Below are 15842 nucleotides of genomic sequence, written 5' to 3' on the forward strand. Positions count from 1 at the left end.
TATTTTTATTTACTGCGCGCAATTTGCACATAAAAGCTGAGCAAAAAGACGACGTCCCGTGTTCAGCTGTATGTGAGTGTGTGTGTGTGTGTGTGGGTGTTCCGTGTGAAAGGGTTCTCAAATCTCTGACTTTGACACAAGTGAAAATATCGAAAAATTATGCGTGGCTATAAAGGCGACGCACGGCGATGGCGATGGCGTTGGCGTCGATGTCGATGGCATTGTCAATATTTAAGTTTTGACATTGTTATGACAGCAACAACAACAACAACGACGAGATGAGGAGGAGTTATAATGGGGAGGCGCTTGTCGTTTATGGTTGGGATGGGTGGAGCACATGTGGGGTTAATTTATGGTGTTCATGTATGCAAATGTTGTCATAAATGTCGACAATTTTTTGGAATTTCATTTAAGAATTATGATCGTGTGGACTCGCTTGAGTACTACAACCGAGAACGAGAGGAGGGTGCTTAATTCTACCATTAAGTACAACAAACTGTCTTTAATTGAAGATCTCACAGCTCACCCAAAACTCTACAGTTTACGGCTGAGAGCAGCAGACCGGCCGCAAATTGCTGCTGGCAGACGCCCAAAGGAAACCTCAGCGAAAATTGCTGCCTGGCGCCGGAGACTGGTTAAAAATGTATGCTGGCTATGTGTGTGTGTGGCATGTGGCAGCAGGAGGCATTTCATTTGATTTCATAAAATGCTGCCTTCGAAATGGAAAATCACAAGACTTTTGGCCGCACCCAAAAAACTAACAACCAAAGCAGCTGCTGGGCGTATACGCAATTTGTTTTATTTGTCTCTCTTTCTCTCTCTCTCTCTGTATAAAGTTGAAAGCGTTCGGTAGTTGAATCAAACTGAGTGAAAGAGTGGGGTTGAGAGGGAGAAAGAGAGGGTGAGAAATAGGAGATACTAACAGAGTGACCGACGACCGGCTTAATTTGGAACTTGGAACTCGGACTTGGAACGTGCATTTTGGCTTTAATTTGCGATTTTCCGCTTGTTTTGCCAATTAGGCGCCAGTTGACTTTTGTCGACTTTTCCACCCAAGCGACAGGCGACAACCAACGCTGCGTTTTGGAAATTTCGCAATAAATTAACTGTGCAACTCTTAAGTTTTGGCCAACTCGTAATTTTAAGTCGGATTAAAATTGATTCAGTATAAACAAACAGAACGAGAACTTTCACAAAAGAGATTTAACATTTAATAACACTCGCATTTATACCCTGCAATTACGTAAATGGTGAAAAGTTGAATGTTACATCAATAAAGGGAATTTAATAAAAATAAATTAATGTACATAGAGACACAATATTCTCTTAAATTTCTTAAGGTAGAGTATTAGATAGTCGCGTCACCAGCTTGACAGCAATTTTCTTAACATTTTCGCTTACTTTATTTCATTTTTCGTTATTATTTCTGCTTTTTTTTGTCGCATTTGTTTGCCAACTTTAATTTACTTTGCCCAACTCTCTGCGCGGCCGTAGACGAGGCGAAATGTGAGAGCGCGAGCTCATAAATTTCAAATCTGTTTCAATTTTCATTGGCCTTTGTTGTTGCTGTTGTTGTTGCTGCTGTTGCTGTTGTTCCCATAAGCTTGTTTATGTTGCCAGGCAAGTGAAAGTTAATACGCGTGCGAAATTTTCAGGCACTTTTAGCACGCGGTCCCCAAAAAGAAGAAAAACGAAGACGAGCAAGAAGCAAGACGTAAGAGCGCAAGCGAAAGAAAAAAATATGAAGCTAAACTTTAGCAAAGGAATTATTCTTCATATGAGATGACATCAGCGCGTATAAAGTTGCATTCCTCACATGTGTATATACATATGTCTGAGTGTGTGTGCTTGTGTGTGTGGGAGTGTCTGTACTTGCTGCCTGTATCAGTGGTAAAGTTTCAAGACCGGCATGAATACTCGTGCTTTGTGCGATAAGGAGAATAACAACAAAAAATGAGTAACGGCCCGCAGACTTGGCGTCTTCTCTCTATCTACGTAAATGGGTGTGCGTACTTCGGGGTGTTTGTGTGTGTGTATGTGTGCTCAAGGCTATGCGGGATGGAAAAGAATGCCATTTTCCAAGCGGGCTGCAGCAGTTACAGGAATGCAATAAAAAACTTTTCAGACAGACAGCAGCAGCAGCAGCAGCGAGTATGCAAATGCAAATTCTATGAGCAATAAACGCGAGACTTAAACCTTATACCAATCTCTTTCAAGATCTGGCGGCGATATTAAAAAGCATGCACGCTAAGCCTCTTCGGGCTCATTGTGTGTCGAACCTGTGCCGCCAGAGAAGTCACAACAATTGACTGACTTCGGTGCGCCGAAGTATAACAACAACAGCAACAACAACAATAACAAAAAAATGCTGGCACTAATCCCAGCTTAGAAACTTTTGCTTTATTTTAATCAAATCGACAGAGAAGCAGTTCCCCAAAAAAAAAACTGAAAGTAACGAAGAAATATGCCACACGCAGTTGGGTAACGAAGCCATTGGCGAAATGCGCGACAGGCACGACACAGCTGCAAAGAGCATGAGCATGAGAAGCGAGTCCAAATGAAGTTTAAGTTGTGCCATCGTCGTCGTCGTCGTCGTCGTCGTCATGCTTGTCGTCATTTGCGGCTAAAAGGAAGGAAGAGCGACCGCAAATTGTACGCACTTGTACGTATGCTTCTAGTACGTGGTGCACTCACCAGAACAATGCCAGAACAGTGGTAATAAAGGGCCGAAAGCAGCCGGAAAGAATTGCTCAGTAATTTAATTTAAGCATGCGGATTGTTGATGCAGGGAGCGAGGGAGGACACCGGGCCGAGGCGTCAGTATTAGTGGTGCGTGCTCCATAAGCCGAAATGTCAATATTTGGCTATGCTACGCATTAAACCCGCCACCAAATGCCAAAGCATGTGCTTCCTTTGCATGTGTGTCAGTTTGTGTGTGTGTGTTTGTCAGCGGACATTTAAAATATATTTTTTTTGCCGCCAGTTGTTGCTCCCTCTCGCTTCTTGGCTTCGTTGCCACACTCTGTGGCATATGTATTGCCAAAACCCGCGGCGAGAGCGGAAATTAGCAAACGATTTAAGCGCAGGAGGCAGCGAGACAACGCGGCGTATGCGTGTTATTTGATTTTCTTTTGCTCGCAGTGCGTACGTTTTTTTTTCTTTCACTTGCTTGCTTCATTGCTGGCTCACATTTTCTTTAACAATTTCCTGTTATAAACAAATCAAGGATGTAATAACGCAGTTCAATGCGCGCACTTTGAGAGCAAAAATGGTTGCCAAGTAGCCAGCCAGCCAGCCAGAGGGGTTGAGTTTGCCGCACTGTTATTGAAAGTAAATGTCGCTGATTATAATCTTAAGAACTGTCGACTCGGTAATGGCCGAGAAAAAGCATACACATAGCATATCCTTTTTCGCTAGGACCTGGGCCCCATTAGTTTCGATTTTTTTCCTAGGGCTGCTTTTCTTTTGCTACACTTTTTGGGGTGTTCTACGTAAAAATGTAAAATTTCTTGGATAACGAAAAAGGCTACGCACTCACACACGCACAGCCACACTCAATATACATATCCTCAGTCACTCATACGGTCGCAATTTAAAGGCATGTGTAAGTACAGCAACAATAACAACAAGGACAGACTTTAAGCAAAGCCAGTCAAGTGTATGAAATGTAACAAAGACCTAACCAAAATTACAAACACACATCCCAAGCACATATACTCACGCACAGGCACACGCACACACACTCAAATGCCACTCACACGTACTGGAAAATAATGAGAAAATTTCAAAAGTGTATGTAGTACACATATGTATGTATGTATGTATGTCTGTCCATCCACTTTTGATATTTTCTTTTCAGGCCTTCGGGGCTCACCCAGCTGAATGTCAACTTAAAGCTCTTACAGCTGCTGCGCTGGTCGCCAACAAATATATGGATGAGAAGTGCCCAGACTGAGTGACAGACGAGCGCCTAGCTCTGGCTTGACATGGATACTGATGCCGACTACTGACTACTGACTACAGTTGTGAATGCTGAATGCCGGGGCCATCACTTCGTTTGCTTTAAAGTACCAAAGACCGGGGCTAAACCGACGCTAATGAGCTACTTAGGCGATGACTTAAGTCATTATTGTGTGGGCGTTTGCACATCGTGACATTACACATACGCAACGTTTGCTCGGTCACCTTTGGCAGCAGTTTTGATCTCCCCAGCCTAGTCCCCTTAATGTGTGAGCATGACGCCGTCCAACGTCAACAACTTGCTGCCCTTAGGGGATGGAAAATTGTGCCTTTGTTTTGCTACAACTTTAATTCGGTAGAACTTCTTGTTATGCTCCTTTCTGGCCATTGTGTGATTCGTTGTTCGTCGTTGTTCGGCCACAAAAATGGCATATAATATTCGATTAATATTTCAATAAACTGTGTGCCCTTTTAAGGATTACAATAATACGATCCTTTTGTGCATGCTTGCTTGGGATCACAAAAGCTGCTGGATGGCAGGCAATAAACGGACGGAAAGGACGACGCTGCTTAAGGAACTCGGGCAGCGTTTTTGTTTGCCATATGCTCTCCGTGTTGGCAAGGAAATAATGCACTAAATTATGTACTTAGTAACAATGCTATGGCTATTGAAAAGCTTCTGCTCTCTCGCTCCTTTGGCTCTTTTATTCAAATTACGTAAATTGCGAGCGTTGCCCATTGGCTGATGATGATGAACAAAAGGCAGCTGATTTGCAGATCAGCAGCGCCGCGGGATTCATTAGGCTGCCAAAAATAACAACAGCAACCACAGCAGGTCACACGCACACACACACACACACACACACACACATACACTGTGGCAGCCACACGCAGACAATTCATGCGTAATTGCCAACACCTCATTAGGCAAATGCCGCATAAAAGCAGCAGCAACTTTGCATTAATCAACGCTCGCAACATTTGAGAATGAAAACTTTCAGCAGTTTGTTGCCTCATCAGCTTCACGCGGTTCAGCACCCCTTGCCCCCCGCCCTCGTCTCTATCTCCCGACCGTTCATCAATTAAATGCGTCTGTCACAATGTTTACACAAGCATCTGGCACGCACACCAAAAAAACAAATCCAAAGAGAACTCGCCTGCTCCCTCCAGGCCAGAATAGACGATGCCGAATAGTTTGGCAACAAAGGTGGCTGAGCGAGCGAACAAGCGAGAGTTAAAATCAACGACATAATTCTCTAAAATGTGATTTTATTAATTAAATGCGACAGGCAAGTGTCAAATTAGCGACAGGGCGTGGTCGTCCCCTGATCCCCCTGCCCACCAATCCTCACTGTTGTGCGGCTTGTGCTGCGGTTCAATGTGCTGCGAATGTCAACGTCGTCGTCGTCGTTGTCGTCGTCGACAACGACAACAGTGTACAACAATTTTAAACATGTCAACATGGTGTCATAATTAAAATGTTCGCCAGGCCATGCCACTGGCTGAATGTGTGTGTATGTGTGCTGCTGCGAGTATGTCTGTGTTTGTTTGCCTTGTAGTTGTGTTCTGCCTCCTTTCTCCCTCTCTCTCTGTGTGTGTGCTGTTCGATTCGCTCGCAAATTGGAGGCTTAAATTCGCGACCTCCATCGCCTAGAGGCGTTTCCTTTGTAAATGCCAGCGTTTTTGTTTGCTTTACCATTGGACGGCATTTTTAATGATGGGCCGCGTCTGGCATTCAACCCAACAGCACCAGCAAAGCAGCAGCGCAAAAGAGAGTGGAAAGAGTTTTCGGGGCAACTTATTTGAGTTTGAGTTGCTGGTTAGCTGATTGGTTTTGCGGTTTGGGTTTCAGCGACATTTTGTACCCATTTATTAGGGGTTCAAATGACTATGCTACTAATTGCACATCTTTGCCCTGGCCCCGCTTTATTGAATGTCAGACGTTGTCAGTTGTCAGTGAGGATTACACCTTTAAGAGTGACATATAAGGCTTTATTTTTGCTTGGTATTACAATTATGAGCCAGTTCTCAAGAGAGATTATTTCACAAAATGATTCACAATGTGGCTACCAAAAATAAATATATTTTTTGCACATAATCATATATGCAATCGTTCTCGTTTTATAAAAATAACATTCGTGTATGGTGTGTGCTGTTAAAATAAATACATAAATAGCATACGAAAATAATATGCTAATAAAAGATCAAAAGTCCTATAAAAATTGAAATTCACACACACAAAAATACATTTAAATAAACATGAATTGTGCCAGAATATTTCGCAAGCTTTGTTTGCACGAATTTTTAAACATAATCAGCTTTGTTTTGTTTGCCTTGAACCAACTATTAATATAACTTAAAATGGAACAAGTTAAAGTGCTCTGGCATATTTTTTTATACTTTAATGCAATATAATCTTAATGCAGTTGCTTGGTTAATTAGTTAATATTGTTTACTAAGAACATCTTTGCTTTTCTTTCGATTATAGATTGTTGCCCTTTAACCTATCAGAAAATTATTACAATAAACAGGAAAAACAATAATTCAAGCAAAAGGTAATCGCATTTGACCTTTAGATTTATTGTGCTTGTGTGTTTACCTCACTACTCTAATATATTTATCTTGTACGTCGCGTAATTTATGATGATTGTTCAATTTTGCCTGCGGCATATCGCTTTAAAACAGCATTTTATTTTTGTTATGCATATTCACGACTTTCCGACTTAAATTTAAAGCGCCTCTGGCACCAGGACGAAAAAAAAAATCAAGTAGGAAAGTTACAGTCGAGTGTGCTCGACTGTGAGATACCGACTAACCATTTTGAATAAAAGCAAAATAGTGCGGATTATTTCGAAAATTCACCAAATTAATATTCCAAAAATACAAAGTATGCCGAGGATATTTAATATAAAGTACTACGTTTAAAATGTTTAAAAGTTGAAAAGTATTGCGTTCAAAATATATCATAAAGTTAAAAACATACACGACGTTTTTTTGCAATTTACATTTTTTCTTTAAGAATTTCCACAAAAGTGCTGTATTACAGTGTTTTAATACCCTTCAACCCAATGTGAAGTGGGTATAAAAATCGTTGGCCAACTAACTGAGCCAGCGACCAGCAGTTGGCTGCACGTTATCCTGGCCACTTAGTCTTGATTAATGTGTCGCATTTACCCCGCACCCAGCACCCAGCACCCAACAGCCGGACGCTTAACGGACAATGGCCAACACCCAATGAACGAGCAGGAAGAAGCACACTAAACTCATGCACCCGTAAATAAAAGAGAGGCGCCTCTTTCTCACTGACCAATGTCCACACAAATGAGCTGGTTTTTATTGTCTCAAGGTTAATTTGAATGGCAAAACTTACATAAGCAGAGTGCCCCACAGCCGATCACTTTAATGTACATGTGTTTTTTGCTCCGCACTTTATTATAATTCGTATTATTTATTTATTGTCTTTTTTTCTGGCTGCTGCCATCGGCTTTTTTGCTTTCTTGCTTTATTATTTACTGCGGAACGAATAAAAAATTAATCAAATTTTTGTTGTGGATGCTACGATACGCAGAATACGCGAAATGTTCAGCGTATAAACGACGAGTGTTGTTTGTTTTCGTATTGGGGTAGTAAGTAAGCAAGTATTTATCATGGATTGCCATAAATATTACTGCAGCTTATCTTGACACACAAGCACTGGGCAGCAGCGATTTAATTGAAATTCAATTAAATTGCCCAAAGGCAGCTGGCATTTAATAACTCGATGCGATGCTGCTGGTGCTGATGCTGTTGTTGCAATTGAGCTTTGCTTTAGGTTGCTTCAATTTTGTGTATGCTCTGCATATTTCCCCTGCCAATGCAACTGCTGGGGCATGTGTGTTGGCCCGTCAGTCAATCAGTCACTGACACATTGATTGAATGCTGCGCTGCGCTGCGTTACTGCAGCCTGAGCTCAGCTGGGGCAAACCCACACACACGCATATACACACACACACACTTACTCTCACTCTGACACTCTTTCACTCTCATTCTATCTCTGTCTGTGATGTGTGCCTGACAGACTTGAATGCCTGCTTTTGCCCTCTGCTCCATTCGTCGCATACAATTTGTGGCAAAATTTAAAGCATTTTCAAAACGAAACTTCGACAACAGTCAGCGTCGGGTTGCTAACTGGGCTCAGAGGGGGGTTGGAAGGGGCTGCAAAATGTTGTGCCTTGTGGCACGTTGCCCATGTTGCCGCTGTCAAGGAATCTCTCTTGTGAATTTTCCAGCCAGCTTGCTACGAAGGGGAGCGCCACACATTCATAATGTGGGCAAGTATGTGCTAGTGTAGAGTATAGTAACTATGTGCGCGGGGGTGAAGAGCGGTTCGAAAAATGTAAATGTATGCACGCATTTACTTAAACAACGACTGAAAGAGACAGCAACTGAGAGGGTAGACAGAGATGGCGATAGGGAAACACAGAGAGACTGTGGCTAGGACCCGCATGATAACACGCATATCTTGATGGGTTATTGCCTAGTTTTTTTGGGTACTGGCTTGAAGCGAGCCTTCATGTGATTTAGCGATTTCGGAGGGAGCCAAGCAAATTAGAAGGCAAAACTCATATGCATAAATATTTGTGTGGGTTTATACACTGCGTGACTTTGCGACGACGACGACGCACCGCGGCATTTGCCGTAGATCCAATAACAATGCGAACCAAAATGGGCCGACAATTGTGCTGGCAACTGGCAAGTGGCAAGTGGCGAATGGAGAATGGAGAATGGAGAATAGAGAGATGAAGACGAAACGAAATTTGCATAGGGGGCTGCCTCGAATTTCTGTGTTTTGCATATTGACAGACACAGTCAGAGTGTGCGGGACGCGTTCACTTTATTGTTTGCAAATACGCAAATGGACAGCGTTTGCCGTACTTGGGGAGATGCTTGAGATGGGGAGGAGGAGCTACGGCGGGCGGCATTGTGATGCCGTCAATTGCCACCGACAATTGGCGTCAATTTCAAGTGGCGGCTGCTGCACTTACCTCGCACTTTGGCAGATCACCCTCGGGCATCTTGACCTTCCAGCCGAGCAGCGGCGGAATACAGATGAGCGCGGACATAATCCACACAGCCGTAATCATGACAGCGGCACGGGCGGGTGTACGCGATTTCAGATAGTCGACGGCCTTTGTGATGCTCCAGTAGCGATCCAGCGAGATGAGGCACAGATTCATAATGGACGCGGTGCACAGCAGCACATCCATGGCCGAATGAATGTCACACCACCAGCTGCCAAAGATCCAATAGCCCATCAGCTCATTGGCCAGCGAGAAGGGCATAATGATCAATCCCAGAAAGAAATCGGCGACGGCCAACGAGGCAATGAACCAGTTCTGTATGTTCTTCAGCGATTTCTCGGTGGCAATGGCAATGATCACCAGCATGTTTCCCACCACAATGATGATCATCAGTATGGTCACAATGATCGAGGCAATCACAATATGTGTCAACGTATAACCACTTGGATAGCGTCCATCCCAATGCACCTCGGTGGCATTGCTGCTGTTCCCCAGTAAGCCACCGAGTCCGCTACTCTGATTACCCGTCGTCTGATTGTAATAGCTGCCCGCCAGCTGCAGACTGTTGTTGTAGAAGCTGCCATTGAGCAGGTAGATCGTATCATTCACCGGCGACTGCAGATCCAGCAGATTCGGCAGCTGCACTTGACCATCGACTGTCACCAGGGGCGGATTGAGGGTGCCACTTGAACTGGAGCTGGAGCTGGAGATAGTGCTGCCAATGGCAGCTGCCGCCAGTGTGGCAGCTGTGGTTGTTGTTGTGCCACTTGTGAAGACGGCGAGGAAATCATCGGTGCTGATGTTGCCCGTGTTGATGCTTGCCTCCACCTTGGCGTAGTCCATCTTGGTGTAGTTATTTTTATTGTTGTGTTTAATTTGATTCTATCTCTGTCTAACGTTTGATTGGTCCCATGCTGGCGCACTCAGTTTAGCTTTCGCTTAGAGATATTTATAATAAAATTCTTTTCGTTTTTTTTGTTGGTTGGGAAAATGTTGGGGAAAATGCGGCCGGCAATTTCGAATTCCTTTTGCGCGTAGTGAGTGAGAGTGAATTGTATTCAGAGTGTGTTTCCGCTAACACCCAATTAAATCTAACAATTTATCTAATAATGCCTAGCATAGTTTTGCGATTCGCAAATTATTCGATTATGTTTTACCCGTTTTGCACCGAAACTTGTGTTTTTTTTTCTTGTTGTGGTTGTTGCTATGTGCGTGGTGCGCGTTTATTTATTTATTATTTTAAATTTTTCTTTACGATTGCATCGATCACGTCGAACGAAACGCGCGCGCGACTTTTTAATTAATTATGTATATGGTTGAATAAAACAACACATACATACGTATACACATACATACATATATAGTAGATATCTAGACAGATAGATAGGTAGAGAATCACATAACATACATAGATATACGATATACACGAATACAAATAGAAAAAGACTGCCCGCTAATTATGTGTGTTGACTATTTACAATTGGGGCTCATCGCCTTGGCGGCATATGATCCCCACGATCTGAATCTCGATCTAGATCTGGATCTCATCGATCTGCTCGAACGGCTGGCAAACAATTATTCACATAGCGTCCACTGTCTCGTCCCTCCTCACTTTGGACTTCGCTTCGCACTTAGTTTTTGTTTTGTTGTTGATTTGCCCTTTTTGCACACTCGCGGTTTTCGATCAACAGTTTGTAAATTGATTCGATTTCATTTAATTTGATGGCAACGAATCGTTTTTGTATCTTTTGTTACTCATTCACTTATTTCGATCAGCCGGCTATTATTCTTTTTTTTTTTGTTTATTTACAAGCTGAACGCGCGCCACGAATTTTTAGTCAATTCAATCGGGCGTGTGCATAACTTGGCTCAACTGATTGCGCTGGGAACTGTTGCCCGTTCTTTTGGCTACTTTGGTACTTTTATTTTGAAGTACTTTTGGCTACTCGGCCAGCTGACGCGTCCGCGACACGTTCGCACCGCTGGAAATGCACATCTTAACTGAATATAGCCCAACAATTTTTGCTACCAAATTCGTCTTTCACACGCAGCGCAGCTTCTATTGCCGCCGCCGCCACCGCTGCTGCTGCCTCGTTGCTTCGGCTCCTCGACGACTTCGACATCGTCGTCGTTGTTTCGCTTCATGTTCGGCACGTTCCACTCTGATGGGAAATTCACTCACTGAACGAAGGGAAATTGTCTCTTGTTGGTGTTTCTTTCTCGTTTCGTTTCGTTTTGTGTGAGTTTTGTTTTTGTTTTGATGTTTGTCCCAGTGCCCTAAACCTAAACCCAAAACCAAAAACCTAACTGAGCCCATTTGTTGCAGCACTTTTCACGTATTTCATTTCGTTGTTGCACCTTTTGGCATTTGTATCTGTGAGTGTCTGCGTGCGTGTAAGTGTGTGTGTGTGTTTGCTACAAATGTTAGCCATGCCAACGATGCCCATGTGAGCGATGCGGCCTTTTGTTTACATTTTTATTTTAACCCACATTGCTGGCTTTGTTTTGCCCAGTAAAAGTTTGGGCAGTTTCACCTTTAAATACTCCGCACGATTTGTGACCAGTTAAAGCTAAGCAACCCACTCCAGTCGAATGAAGCCATCAAAAGTCGTGCGGGTCGACTTTGAACCACCTTTATATTTAAGAATATATATACTTAAAGTGGGTAGGTGGATAACTGTCGGCATATCACGCACATTATGCGCGATAGTCACGTGCCTGGATCACATAATTGAAAAGCCAAGTTGGGCGTATGCGAGTATCAATCGGGGCTGGCAACAAACAGGTTGTTGCTCTAGCTATCTGTGGCTAGGCAATGCAATCAGCTAGAAATTATTATGATAATGAAAAGTTCAACGCACATACTACACTTCAATACAGTTCGTCTGGAAGTTCTTTATGAGCAGCGCCTCGAAAGTATGCAGCATATTTTGCTGCCTCTACTTCTGCTTCTGCTTCTTGCGAGTGCGGCGATGTATACACTGCGTATGAGTTATGCGAGTTATTTGATTATGTTAAGCATACGCTGTGCTGTGCTCGACTTTGCTGCTTCTGCTGCTGCTGTTGCTGCCACGCATAATTTCAAATTACATACGGCAAAGCAACATCAACATAATAAATCTGAAAAGGGCCGTCGACTGACAAACAAGCAACGACTGAGCTGTTACAGCAGCAACTTATTTGCCGTGACGGCCACACACACACACACACACAGCCGCACACACCCGCACGACCTCAGTCAAGTGACAAATGCCGGAAAGAGTAAGCAGCCAGCGACAGCAACATCAACATCGAACTGAGAGAACGGGCACTCATCGTCAACGCCTGACAGAAGATTGCTTGTCAAGCGCTGATTATATTAACTGCCTATGGTCTTATACGCCCTTGCACACACACACACTCGCACGCACACCTCCACTCGCAGCAGTAGAAGTGTGTGCGTAAAGCCAATCAGTGGCACACGCAGGCATCAAATTGCGCATACGCCGCATAGGTTTTCCTTAGTCTAACGTCAGAGATAATGCGCAAATCTCTCAAATGCGCATGCATTAAATTACAAGCATACAATCATACACTCACACACACATACATACAAACACTCTTGCATATTTGTGCCTTGCATGTTGCATGCCTCTTTGCAACTGCAGCACGCACAATGTGTGCCGCTAATGGAGCCTTCATCTTGCGACTAAATGCAAACGTTGCCATTGAAGTTGGTCGTTGTGCAAAATCTAATTTTAATTCGCCGCACGTTTTGCATAATGAAATCGGATTTGTGGGCGTCGGCGGCTATGCTAAACTGCATGGGCGTGGCCAAGTCGCAAAAATCGAGCACTCTAAGCTTTCGTTTCGTTGCAGAACTTGTCAGGCTGCTGGCGCTCATTTCTCTTCTTTTTTTTTTTTGCGTTTCGTTTCGTATTTTTGTCATTATATGACTGGGAATAGGAGCGCAAGCTGAGGGACTCAATGGCTGACTGTAAGAGCCCGTCGAAACGAAACGTAACGTAACGAAACATTTCTATGCAGGCTCAGTTGAAAAATGCGCAAATGCAGCTCGCTAATGGCTGCGAATATTTTATGTGCGCTTATCATTCGCATTAGCTGGCAAAATTGTTGCTAAAAGCTTGCCATATGCCAAGGGAGAGAAGCAAACAAAATGACTGCTGCTGTGGGGTATCCTACGGCATTATCCGTGTAGCCACTGGCAAATGGCAGTGGCAAGAGCAACATCGACAGCGACAGCAACTGCTAGGGCCCCCGGAAATTGCGTTACTCATACGCACCGTGGCGCTTCACTCGATGCATTATCTTAATTTAAAAGCACAGCACAACAACAGCAAACACCGTTGTATGGATTTACAAGAGCAAACACAACATTGGACAGGCAGAGGCAGGCAAGTAAGCAAGTTGGCTGGCTGGCAGGCAACTCATGTGCCGTGTTTTAGTTTCATTAACTCGGCTGAAAACTCATTTATCAAACTGTCAGCGGCAATTATTTATGCCTGCCTCACACACACACACACACACCCACGCTTCACTTCTCCATTTAGCTCTCAGCTGTCTCAGTGCGGTTCATGTGCAGGGCGCAACAAAAATTATAGAAAATTATCAGTAAACCAAATAACAATGCGAAGCGCAAATGCGTCTCAATTTTTATAGCCGCTACCCGTAGAGTAGAAGGGTATTATAAAATTGTGGAGGTAGGAAATGCATGTCACAGATTAAAGAAAACATCTCCGACCCCATTAAGAATATACATTCTTGATCAGCATCAACAGCAGCGACGATAAAGTCCTGTCTGAATATTCGGCTGACAATCTAGGATATTTTAAAGACTCTGGTACATTTTAAATATAATAGTGTATCGATATACCAAATAAAGCATAGGGTATATTATTATTTTTCGGTATAAAGCATTTCTTCAGTCTAAAGTAGAAAGTCTGTATAAAGCCTGCAGTATATTTTTGACCTTTTCGTTATAACACCTTTGGTATATTTAAGTTTTTACGGTATATTGATTTGGTATATTTTTATAATGATAACATCTTGTTTTTGCTTTTATTTAAAATGGGTAGCGCGTATTTCACAGTCGAGCACACCCGACTCCAGATTTCTTACTTGTCTTGACTGAAAATAACAATCAATTGAAGTTAAATGCGCAACAAAATGAAATTAATGGGTAACCTTTGGAAAGGCGATAACATCGCGACCCTTACCATTTGTAGGCAAAGCATTTAAAGTTTTAATCTCTTGATGCGTTTATTCGAATGGCCTTTGCTTTGTTGGCCTTTTCCGCCTTCTGCGTTGCTCTCTGTCTTTCCGGGCTGCCCATTAGTCCGATAATTAGCCTCCGGCCAAAAGTGGGCAACACGTGCGCCCAATGACAATTGACGACTTCACTTCACAAACAAACACACAACAAAGTTCTTCGGGGCGGGCAGGAAAGGATGCCTCAATCTCGACATGGGTTGTGGCAAGTGCATGTAGCATGCGCCTCGGGGCACACAACATATCAAATTTGCTGCTTAGCCGGGCAGACAAACAGGGCCAGCATCCAAATGCTAATGCAAATCGTTGTAAATTCAACAATGTTTTCAGTAACGAATTTCTTATTGAATATTATTTAAGCTACTGCATTAAAGTTGTATGTGTGTGTGTGTAGCGGCAAAGTGTGCCATTGTCAGTTGTCATAAAATTTATGCGCCTAATTACTTGCCGTTTTCTTGGCAACTTTTCATAGAATGCCGGGATGGGGGACAGCAGCGACATCATTTATTATTTTTATTTACACAACACACAGCAACAACAAACCATTTATTGACACGACAACCCAGCCGACGGCTGTGGCCTTAGTTAAAGTGAAGTGGATCTTGTTGGGTGGATGGAAAGGAAGAGAGGACGAGAGGAAGGGGAGGTGGGTACAACCAATAAGGAGGACGTTTTTGCCATAAAGTGCCATTAATCTTAAGGCGAAGTTGTGCAGCTAATTGTGCCGCATTCGGCGAGTCTGGAACGTCACAAGGTCAGACAAAGAAAGTGCTTGGAGTGCGTTGGCATATCTGACATAGCGAACGATTCTTGTGCTGGCCGACTGAGCAATCATAAAAGGTTCGTTCTCGACATTAATGCGTTTAATGTCCCTCAAAATTTGTGTGAACCAGACCAGACCAGGCGAGGTGAGGCAAGGCGAAAGGCGAAAGGCAACAGCATGTAGCCAGGTAAAATGCTTGGAGTTATTTATGTGAATACAACACAAAATGCGAATAGCAAAAAACGAAAAACGACGTTGGAATTTGCCTACATATTACACTTAACAAAATTTTTAATTAGCTGCGCCGACAACAAAAACAAAACAAAGCCCGAAAAAGGGGCCGCCAACAAAAGCGACACGGGCACAAAGGTCGTTGTGTGGTCTCAAGCTCGAGCTCGAGCTAGAAGCCCTGAGCTGTGGAACGGTGGCATGGTGGCAAAAAAAAAAGGGATAAGGACGAGGCAGAGTGTGGCGTGGCGTGTCCGGTGCTATGGCAAAAGCAAACATGAAAACTTGGACTTTCAAATGGAGCTCTTCTCGACGCCATCAAAAATCTGCGCCACTTTTTGAACAGTTGCGTTGCGTTTCCTGCGTCTGTTTCTGCTTCAGCTTCTGCATCTGCTTCTGTTTCCAGCTTTTGCTTTTACTTTTGGCTCGCCGTCGACGCCGTTTGCCTCTGTTGCCGACTAGCCAGCAATCCGTCTGTCTGCCTTTGGCCTTTTTCATAGTTCCCATTGTGCTTGCTTTTTTTGTAACTGCTGTTTTATGGCAAATTTTCCAAGCCGACACGA

The 15842-nt window shown here is 43.5% G+C and overlaps 1 protein-coding gene across 2 annotated transcripts in view; it reads right to left on the minus strand.

The window, feature by feature from the left end:
- LOC132785639 (alpha-2Db adrenergic receptor) overlaps positions 1-11006 on the minus strand; it is a 52571-nt gene extending 41565 nt beyond the window's left edge. For both annotated transcript variants that reach the window (XM_060791831.1, XM_060791832.1), the window contains exon 1: positions 8985-11006. In XM_060791831.1, coding sequence (XP_060647814.1) covers positions 8985-9863 — 879 coding nt within the window. In that variant the 5' untranslated portion in view covers positions 9864-11006. The remainder of the gene's footprint in view (positions 1-8984) is intronic.
- Between the last annotated feature and the right edge of the window lie 4836 nt (positions 11007-15842).

This window comes from Drosophila nasuta, chromosome 2R (genome assembly GCF_023558535.2).
Source record: "Drosophila nasuta strain 15112-1781.00 chromosome 2R, ASM2355853v1, whole genome shotgun sequence".
In the NCBI taxonomy this organism is placed as follows: domain Eukaryota; kingdom Metazoa; phylum Arthropoda; class Insecta; order Diptera; family Drosophilidae; genus Drosophila; species Drosophila nasuta.